Raw genomic sequence first — 11,661 nt, 5'->3', positions numbered from 1 at the left:
AAATAGTAAACATGTTGTGAAAACATATGAAAAAAAATTTGAAGAGAGCACAAACTAAACATCTGAACACGAGCATTGCCAAACAAGAAGTGACAGTTGGATAGAATAGCACAGAGGGAGTCACAAGAGTCATGTGGGTGTGTGGCACCACTACTATTGGTGTAGCTTTGTCACATGATAATTTGCACGTGAGAATCAGTTAAACCATGTGAATTGAGAAGTGCATGGGAATGAAAGACTTGTGGCATGTAAAAAAATTTTTTGCAAATAGAGGGCAGCACTGAATGAGAATAGCTATGAAGGTGAGCTGATGTAAGGTACCTTGTCAGAAAATAAAAACTAAATATTTGAAATAATTATATTTGGTAATATGATGTGAATGTTTTTATACTGGTGTTGCAAAATAATCTTTTCTGTTGGTTTAAAGTTTATGATAACAATCACACTGAACTGTAAATTTTATTTCTTCTGGATCCCTTTTAATTATTTCATTAGGATTACAAATTTGAGGTGTGTAAAAGCAGCATTTCAGAGTTATCTTCTGTCTGCCACAAGTCAATGCCCTGGTGGGGTCCCTCATTCAATACCAGAACTAATTCACCGGCCCAAACATGATTTCAAACAAAAGTATACCTAAAATGCTATTCTTATATGCAGTACCAAAAATGGACTGAAGTATAGAAGTGATTTATTATTAAAGAAAACCGTAGATTATAATAAAATCAGTCTTAGTATGTACAAATACAATACCATAAATTACTGTATGATAGGACTAGTTACAAATTTTTAGATTTTTGAGTACTCTGGAATGGGCAGTTATAGAAAAAACACAAGTGTAGAATTCGATGCCATCCTCTAAACTTCTGTTTTTTTCTACAACAGGCAGTTGATGTCCATTCCAGCATACTCATCATGAATACTCTGCTTAAACAATTTACCAAATAATTTTCAGAGTTTTTTTTTGTTGTTGTTGATTTAAGATTGTTAAATGAGACATTAGAATTCTAGTGCTCAAACCTGATGATAAACTATTAAAAGAAGTCTGATGCTGATGTAATAATTATGGAATAGTCTGCCTTGTGTCAATGTTCTGTATGGTTGTTTAGTGAAGTATAAATTAAACTAACAAAGTTATAATCAGTAATCATGAACTGATCTCACAGGATGCAAAATTGAGAACTGAAATTTCTACATGATTGGCAAGGTGTTTTAAAACAACTGGTGAAATTATCAACAGTTTTATTCCATTAAGTTGAATATAATGAGGATAAAATTTATTGAAATCTATATTAACATTAACAAAGATTAGGAAATGCACTAACAAATTTAACTATTACTGGTGTATGAACCTAAGGCAACCGATTTTTAACTTATGTGTATTTAATACACAAGTTTGAAGTACTTAGGCTTGATCAACTGACCTACATTGGTTCTTTAGTTAAATATTTGTGTAAACTTCTATTAATTTCATTTAAAATTGCAACATGTTTATTGACAGATATACTAATATGAATAAGAAAGCACAAAATACAAACTTTAATGATTTTTCACCCAAATCTTCAATCTTTATTTTATATCTTAAGTCAAGCTGATGGAGCTGGTTTAAAAGTTTATCATGTACTGGTGAAGACAAAAATGGTAGTTCCTCATACTTTTCTAGTATGCTTTTTGAAGATTGATGACCACGTTCCTCCAGAATTATAGTAGATGCTGTGGCAAAGACCAAATAGAATGTTAAAATTAGAAAATAAATTATTTCATCTTAATTTAGTTTTGCATTCTTTATGATCAATGCAACAAATGGTTACACAATTGTATAAAGGTTGAATAAAACATAATATATATTGCATATCACACATGAGAGACTTGATAAATTTCTTAAGAATAAATAATATTATAAGAAGAGAGAAATGCGTGGTATATTCATTGTTGGATATACAAGACTGTTCAGTTTAAAGAGTTATTATTTAGTTTACTTAGTGATTTAATGAATATTTTGTTTTCATAACAAAAGTTAAAAATTAATTATTTTAAAAGTGATAGTTATGACAAGTTAGTTACGTAACTTTGTACGAGTCATATATTGTGCATGCAGTTTAACTGTTGCAATAGGCTTTTGTAATATTGTTGATGTCATCTTACTCATAGCCTCAAGTTTTTCTCCTTATGTTTAATATTGTTGTTACTAGAGGGCTAGATATTTCTAGATTTTTCCATTGCATGTTATAAACACATGTAGGTAAGGAGAGAAAATTAAGTTAGTGAAAAGATGTTAGTAGAAGTGAAAGTAAAAGGAAAGTTAGACTGCTTGATTGTCAGTTTAGCCATAATGGGCAATATCTAAAGTGAGTTTCACAGTTCATATTGTAACAACAGAGATAAATAATAATAATTTGTTTTGTCAATTGGGTTCTAAAGGAAGTGAACCAGCCTGTGTGAACTTTTGACAAAAAAGAAAAATATTTAAAGCCCTAGATTGAACTGTGGTAAACAATAGTGTAACAAATTTTTGTACGTATGTTTGACTTGTTTTGAATATATATTATTTTAAAACAAATGGATTATATGATGTCTGTTTAATGTTGAAACTTATTGCCAAGTTATGGACACCTGATGTAAAAAATCCACAACCTTTATAAAATCTGACATTCATACACCCCACATGACTGACAAGGTGTTTTAAAACATCTGGTGAAATTATCATTAGTTTGGCTACAATTAAAAAAAATTAATTGAAATATAGAGATGATTTATTCTTATAAAAACTTTGGGCTGTAATAAAATGTGTGCAAATAGTGCAAATACAATGTCATAAATTCCTGTATGATAAGACCAGTTATTATAATATTATAAGAAAATAGAAATGCATAGTATATTCATAAACTGCACAGGAATGATAAGGTGTTTTAAAACAACCAGGGAAATTATCATCTGCAGGTAGTAAAAACTAACTCAGTTCCTAGGATCCGTTTCATCTCAAAACAAGCTTTGATACAGAACAGAAGATAACATGTTTTTTTCATAAGTTAGGTAAATGCAATCATAACCCAGTGCTTACTAAGATCAGAATAAAGCTGAAGAAAATTTAAAAAAAACAGTCAAAAATGCCAAGCTCAACCTGGCACTTTTGAAATTAAATCCAGCAATCAAGACAAATGGAAAAATCACTTAATGCAACCAAAATATGTTTCCTGCGTAGAATGCTTAGGGTTTCCTACAAAGACCAGAAAACAACTGAAGAAGTTCTACAACAAACAGATATAAAAAGAACACTGATGGTGATGAGGTGGTTACAAAAAAGGGGGAACATTGTTGCATGACTTAAAAACTGTTTGTTGGACATGTGACAATTGGTACTTCTTAACCCTTTTTGACCTAGGGGAGAGGGGGTCATTGATAGCCATTGATTTCTTAATTTGTCATGACATAATTAAACAACCAAATTGTAAACCATTTAGTAATAACTAACTAAATAAGTTTGAGCTTAAAAATCACAAAATTCAATTTACTTTTTCTATAAGTGAAACTGTTTTCAAAGTCATCAAAAATGTTTCCTTTTGTCTCAGGATGTTCTATTTCATAAATACAATTAATTTTTAAATTGATTAATATTCATTAGCATATTTCTTTTGATACTTTATTTTGCCCATTGCAGTAGTCTCCATTTGTGGTTATAAATCATAAAAACATGGCAAAACTAACAAAGGTTTATAGATGACCCACAGCTCGAACTGTCAAAATGATGACAAGTCAGGCTAAATAATGTTTTTGCTAACATTATTCTTGGTCAAAATAAATTCAAATAGTTTTTAGTTAAATAAAATATTCTTTTATTAAACTATGTTGTTTTAACCCTCTCTTTAAGGAAATGTCAAAGGGAACATCACATTTTAAAGTTATTTTCAAAATTTAATTAAACAACTTTATTTTCACTGTAGGTCAATAAAATTGGCATCATAACATAGTCAATATCTCAAATTTTAACATTATATATATTTTATTTTCTTAATTAAAATAAAAGCTAAATATTCTTTTGAGTGTGTGTGTGTCATACAGTATGTCTTCTTGTCTAATTGTGCAGTACATATATATTTTATTATGCTTACCATAAAATGTCTATAGTAGTTGACAGTTAACAAATTACAAAATCCAATTTCAGACACTTACAAGCTAGGATATAAAATAAGAACCTCCCACCTTTTTGATTTGCAGAGATATTAACATATTTTGCAAACTAATGAGAGAAGATTGCCCACTATCCATTCTATGGAAACCTCTTGTCAACTCATGCTTACGTCTCTTAAGTACATGTTTATAGCCAAGAGAAAGAGCACATTCCAAGCTACATAAATTTGACAGTTGTTTGTAATTGGCATGAAGGGGAAACTTGTAATTTTACTAGAAATATTGAAGTCCATTGAGTAAGTCATTGTTCTGAACAGAAATGAGATTCTTTTAACCTACATATACCTTAGTTAAAAAGCCAGGTAAATTACAGTAGTTTTATGTGTACCTAGCTGGGCCTTTAGTGATACAGACACCTAAAATAATGAATGACTCCCAAGGAACAGTGTCAAAAGTGATGTTAGCTCGTATATCAAAAAATAAAAGCATGTCAGACAAATATAATAATGGTTGTTAAACTATATTGACAGATAGTGATAGTACAGCATTAAAATGAATAGTGATAAGAAAATATAAACTACAGCATCAAGTGTATGTACAGATATTAATGTTAGCCTACAACAACTAATCTATATCAAAATAACTTCTTTTGCTCAACTCCCTCCTGCAGTTTACTTGATATGGATAAAAGAGACAGCATTATCTGTAAAAAATTCTTCATTTCTTCCTATCTATTTTCAGTATTGTATTATATAGAAAGTCACTACGCAATGCACTAACATTTCTAACATAATCACTGCTGTAAGAGACTTACAAGTCAAGAATATCTTTAAACAAGCCTTTTTTTAACATTTCACTTTTACAAGTTCAAAAATTCATAATCTAAAATGGTTTGATTTTTTGTTGTTTTTCTCCAGATAATGTAGCATTTCAATTCTGAAACCTACATCCTGCAAATATTCTATACTGTCACAGAAATCCCAGTAAACAACAATAAAAATAAGTCTGCTATCAAAAACAAGAACAGCTACACTGCATATCGTGACTACCTGCAAACACCTCTTAGGTCAAAAGTCCTTGAGTAAATCAAAAAAAAAATCTCTTTCTCAACGCGTGTTTAAATCTAAGGTACTGTAACACAAAGTTGTTCATAAAGGCCTATTTCACCCCTGATTGACCACAAACTAAGACAGCATCACCAAATATGGAACATACTAATAGCATCTTCAAAGTCATGTCTGTTCTTAACTTTGCAACAACACTGCAGGGCATGTTTGGAATGTGTGGATGTGGATAGTATGCACGAGTGTTAACCAGGTGGCCATCTGATGAAATGGTTCTTTGGTAATTCTAGTGAGGTTGTAATAGTAATTATTACTTAAAACAACAGGAGTTAGTCTTTTCTTTACCCGAAAGTATATTTCAGGTAGATATTCACTTCTTAACAGAAAAATGCTTATCACCTTGCACTACTGCTAAAAATATTTTTTTGCATGCCACAAGTCCAGAATAAAACTCCCACTCCTACTTGTATTAACTCTCAGAATAAGGGCTGTCAAAGTATGTATGCCATGGCATCTTTACAGATTTACATTCAAAATTTATTTGAATAGCTTTATTATCAATGTACTTCAATAAACTTAGCATCAAAACATAGCTCATAGTCTAAATTTTGATATTATACAAGTTTTAACTTTTAATTTCAAAATATAATATTTGAATATATTCTCAATCTTCATTGCTGTATATCACATGACCATATCTGCTCCAAATTACCAATTATATATTTTCTTTCTACCCTTATATAATCTCCTCAGTTTGGCACAGATTACTATAGACATTGCCAAAATGGATCTTCACATATTGATTTCGGTTCAGCATAAAGATCAAAGCAGATAAAGCAATCTCAAAACAAGTCTACTAGTAATAGTACACTAGTATTTTGACTCCAACCCCAACACACCTACCCTGCCTTTCCAATATTTGTCCCTCCAGATTTGAAATAATTGAATGAATGGCCAATCTGATAATAGAATTGGCAAAAATCTATCAAACTATGGTCAATTCTCACTCCTGATGATTATACAGTCTGCAAAAAATTCCTGAATAGTTTATGAATTTAATTAGATGTTAATGTAGCTCTGCAATAAATACTATTACTAAAGTTAACATTTTCTAACTCTGAAAATGTATTTCCAATAGTTAGTTACCTCCTCTCATCCATAACTATCTCAACCTACATTTGCCCTGTAGGCATTGGTAAATCTTATGAAGAGTGCACCAGTCTTTTATACCCCTATATTTTTTGTGTCATTGCAGCAACATGTATTGATTATGTGACTACCCTCCATCAATCCCACATAGCTCCCTCTACCATTGCAGCACAATCCTCACATTCAAAACTGGCATATACACCCCAAAACACCAGCAAATCAATGGGGAGAAAGCATGGGAAATGGGTAAGAGGAGGTAAGAATGTATTGAAAATACATTTTCAGTGTTAGAAAGTGTTAACTTTTGAAATGGTACTACTTCCTTTCCCCCATAGCTAAAATCCCACATTGGAAAGGTGGAGTGGCTGGGGAAGGAACAAAAAATAAATAATCAAACAGAGAGTGACCAACATGAAAAAAAAGCAAGTATGCCACTATTGAAATATGAGGTACACTTGTGAGGCATAGCACTCCTTCTGAAACAGATATGCTCTTCCCCCAATATAGAAGATAAGACACATAGGGAGGAAATGAAGAGAATAAGTGGCTAGGGTAGAGGACCATATATGTATAGGCCAAGTGCAGTCTGCCCAGGCAGAAAACATCCAGGGTAAGTGCCATGGAATACAACATATTATGCCAAGTGCGGTCTGCCCAGGCAGAAAACATGCAGGGGAAGTGCCATGGGATATGACATATTATGCCAACTGTAGGCCAAGGTCAAATAAAACATGGAAGTGCCTTGCATAAGTTTGTAAAATCAACAATTGTGGTTCGCCTGGGCAAAAACATCCAGGGGAAGCAGCTTGGATTTAGAACAAGATAGCCAAGTGAGGTCCACCAGGCAAAAACATTCAGAAAAGCCATTTGATATATTCTGGATTGTGTCAAGTTGCAGTCCATTTGGGCAGAAAACATCCAGTAGAAGCGCCTTGCATAATACACAGAGTGCCATAATATGTATATAATAGGCAGCATAATGAAGACAGCTCTCTTCTCATCAAGATTTTCTTATTGTACAAAACCCATTCTTAAGGAAACCTCCACGGTCCACCACTCCAGTGACTGGGAACTGGAAGTGGCAAGGACCCCTGTGTTCCACTAGAAGAAAGTAGAAGGGGGAGATACATTGGGAGGTCTGGAGGAGCGACCCACTAGAGACAGTGCAATGGGTGTCTGTATTTCCCTATTTTGAAAAGCAGAAAGTCCCAGATTGTAAGAATCCCAGATCAGTTGGGATGGGCAAAAATCTCTATCTGCTTTACTCATGAATTCCATGAATGACGGTCCTCAGGAGATATATATAGATATAGATACACCACCAGAAAATTGTCCAGTGGTCTTACAGAAACACCCCATCTCCATAGCAAGTGTTAGAAAGAAATAGAGTAGGTGCTAGTATAAAATGATTCAGCATACCTGGCCAGACAACACCTGCCACCAAGTGGGATCCAAAAATGCAAGGAAAACAACTGTTTCTGAGATGGTAAAAAAAAGGATGCATTAGTGAAACCAAAATATCAACTTACCACAGTTAAAGGCGAACAGACGTATGGAGAATCTCTACAGGTGGAAGATGATACCCGACCAAGGAGAATAGAGAGATATTGTGCAAATAATGTGCAATGAACATATTGCAAGTTGTCCACATTCCCTCTTCTACAATCTCTCCCAAAGGACAGCAGAATCTGAGTGGCTAAAGACAAAGTAACATGCTGTATCTGGTGTGAAGACACATTAAACAGCCAATGATCATCCATCAACAAGTCAGAATAAGCAAGATGGATGAATTGCCAAACCAAACAGGAAAAAGATCACTTGAAACAGAGGGATTCCAGTGGATAAAAAGGCAAGAATGGTAACCCTGAAAGGATTCAGTTTAAGACATAAAACAGTGAAGGGAATGGACAGGACAAAGAAGACAATTGTGATCAGAATGAAGTATAAATGGGAAATAGAAGGGAAGGAAAGAGGAGAGAAGGGAAAACAACCTTCACAAGCAGGAGATGTCTTTGGAAGGAAGGAACAATCGGGATAAAGGAGAACATAAGAAGTGTGGTAAAGGGTGAAGGAAACATTAATAGCACAAATATCAGAACGACGATGACCACTAGCGAGAAGAAGAAGGAAATAAGTTATAAGAGAAAGGTGGTAAAAAGAACACATAGTAACAGGTTCAGAAGGAGAATGAACAAGAGCATGAAGAACGACACTGAGATTCTAGTCCAGAAGTCTAAATGGATGGGGTGGAAAAACAATAAAAAAGGAATAGAAAAGAACAGAAATAACAGGGTAGGAGAAGCAAAAAGTGTGGGACAGAGCAGCACGATAACTAGAAACAGTGGACAAAGACACACTTTGAGCAAAGAACCTGAACACATGAGAAACTGAAGGGCAGGAAGGATGGAATCCCCAGCAAATGGACCACTGGCAAAAAGTAAACCAACAATGCTGATACATGGTCAATAAGGAAGAACGTATGGATTGGGTAAGCAAAGAAGCTACACAGATAGTGAGTCCCAGAGAGAAGGCAATGGACCAGACAAAAGCAACTCGTGAAAATGGAGTTTGGTGATGTCTGGATGAAACACGTTCTATCAAGATTGCCAAAGTAGAGACGGGGTTGCTGCTCCAGTAAGGGCCAAAGTAGAGGAAACCATGACTGAGCAGGCCAATATGGAGCAACTAACAACACATAGCAAGGAGTAGTCTGTATGAGCAAAAGAACCCTGGAGAGGAATTTGATCAGAGGATAAGCATAGAGATGAAGGCCCCTCCACTCCTGACTGAACACATCTACCTCCAAAGCTGAGGGATTCAGAACAGAAGACCAAAACGAAGGAAGTTTGGTATTCTAATGGGTTACAAATGCATCAATATGAGGCATAAACAGGCGAGAACACACTCACTGAAAAATCCTGGGATGAAGAGACAACCCCATAGGAAAAAAAGAGGTAGGGGCGAGATAGATGACCACGACTAGATTCACAACACCTTGAACATGACACGCCAAAAGGGTGATGTAGCTGTGAACCCAGTATAAGAAGTCGAGTGTGAGAAAACACAGAAGGGCTTGTACTTGATGTCCCCTTGTTTTGAGATATAACTGATGAAAGTTCAATTGTCAGAATGAACCATAACCACCTGCTCTCATAAGAGTGGGAGGAAATGAGTGAGGGCCCAACAAACCACACCAACAGCTCCAAAGAGAGAGGTAGGATGAATCCATGGTAAACTGGGGTGTGTTCAGAAAGGCATTCAGCCGAGATAGATTGATAATAGGTTTCCAATTTCTCGTCTTTTTGGAGGCAACAGACAGACAGGAGTAAAAACCCAGATGAACAGGCAACACACGTTCGACAGCATTCTTGTGAAGAATATTGAGAACTGACTCCACTAAATGACTGGACAAGACAGGATACCAAGGAGGAGGAAATAAAACTGCAAAAAAGGACAGGGGAGGAGGGGACCAGAATTGAATGCATAGACCCTCTGACAGAACCCATAACACCCATGGATCTGTCATGAAGGGTTTCCAGATGACAGAAAAAAGTTGTAATTTGGCTCCCACCTGCCCATGGAAAGACATCCTATCACCAATAACAGTGAGGCCAAGAGAAACAGGAATGGGAAGAACAGGCATAAAGAAGGGAATGTCTGAAGTAGGGAAAATGGTGATGTGAGAAAGAAGGAGCACATACCACTCAAACAGGCAAAGATTGAGCTGACTCAGTAGGGTTAGACAAGTGAGAATCAAGGAAGGACAAAGAAGAACACTATCTTACCACTTTGACCCTCAACTTCAAAGACTCAGGAAGTCCCCCAAAGACAATTTCATGCAGAAATAGGACCTGACAAAGTTCCCAAAATGACAAAAGAGGGAAGCACACCCCTGCAAGTAACGCTAAAGCCGACAACAGAGCCATAGTAGAACACAGGAGGGTCTGGAGATCAGCCAAGAATGGATCAGGAGACTGGTGAAAGGCCTGAGACAACAAATGTAAAGAGGAAAGAAGGTACAGATGGTTAAAGCATCTTGTTCATTGATCACATGATATCCTTGTTTATTGACCCAGGTTATACAAATAAATTATAATCCTGATGAATGCAGCAGTAGTACTCATCTTGCTCATGGTAATCTTCAGAGAAGGAAGCATGTGAATTGTAATGGTGTTTGCTAGCAAGTTATGTTTTGTGATGCAACTGAAGTTAGTGTTTTGAACATATGGACTTGAGACAGCATAATCAGTTGTCAAATGCCAATATACAGTATCCCAAGTCCAAAATAAGTCATCTTTCAACTGAATGAGTATATTAATCACAACTATCATATTGATAGACAAAAATATGAAACCCTATAACCCAAGCACTTTCGAAAGGTGGATATTTCTTCATGAGACTGTCTTCAATTTGTGTTAATCTCACTAAAACTGACACCCACTGAAAGCAGGAAATATTATCAGAACATAATTCATGTGGATATATAGAGAAATAGTTTCAATGAATTACAGTTTTGTGAAAATAAATTATCTGGGCAAATTATTTTCTAGTAGTCACACATATACTAACTAATTTATACAACATGCACTTAGAAAAATTTTGGTCTAACCTTTCTGGAGTTCTCTTTCACTCTCCTCCAGCTCATTGTCTAGTTTTTGAATCATGATAAAATAATCACACCAAACAGTTCTGAGTATTTCTTGAATCTGATGATGACTCATATAAGTAGATGGCAGAAGTGGCTTCTCCAGTTCATGTCTGTCAAGCCAATCCTGTAGGTCTTCCCTAATGCATAAAAACAAACTTTTAATACTATAATTAAAAAAAAAACATAACACTTGGAGCAGTTAGCTTTCCAAAATTAAATTCACTAAAATAAATTTAAAAGCAATTAAAAAACTAGTCAAAAAATACACATTCATTTAAAATATTTAAGTTGATACTATAATAAAACTATTATTATACATTCTAAAAATTTTGCAGCAATTAAAACAAGTAACCAATAAATAATTGTTCTTTTAATATAAACTCAAAAGAATGAATTTACATATTATTACAACAAAGGTATGTAACAATTTATCATTTTGAGTGTATGAGGGTTTTAAAAAATGTAGTTATGTTTTAAACATATTTCAACACACACAAATATTTTACATAATGAGAATGTAATCCATTCAAGTAATTCACATGGGTTTGCATAAAAATTAAAATTACATTTGTTTAAAATTTAATATAATGATAAACATCCATTACTTTCCATTGTGATAATACAGAAAATAAACTGTGTGTAATAATGGCTGGAGACGGCTTGAATGGGTAATGA

The 11,661-nt window shown here is 34.4% G+C and overlaps 1 protein-coding gene across 4 annotated transcripts in view; it reads right to left on the bottom strand.

The window, feature by feature from the left end:
- Positions 1-11,661, bottom strand: part of LOC106468356 (coiled-coil domain-containing protein 148-like) — a 123,043-nt gene that overhangs the window by 67,175 nt on the left and 44,207 nt on the right. For all 4 annotated transcript variants that reach the window (XM_022396693.1, XM_022396692.1, XM_022396695.1 and 1 more), the window contains 2 exons: positions 10,948-11,123; positions 1,536-1,710 (listed from right to left, as the gene is read on the bottom strand). In XM_022396693.1, the coding sequence (XP_022252401.1) occupies positions 1,536-1,710; positions 10,948-11,123 (351 nt within the window). The remainder of the gene's footprint in view (positions 1-1,535; positions 1,711-10,947; positions 11,124-11,661) is intronic.

This window comes from Limulus polyphemus, unplaced genomic scaffold, assembly GCF_000517525.1.
Source record: "Limulus polyphemus unplaced genomic scaffold, Limulus_polyphemus-2.1.2 Scaffold2978, whole genome shotgun sequence".
Classification (NCBI taxonomy): Eukaryota; Metazoa; Arthropoda; class Merostomata; order Xiphosura; family Limulidae; genus Limulus; species Limulus polyphemus.
This window is presented reverse-complemented; position numbering and strand designations above follow the sequence as displayed.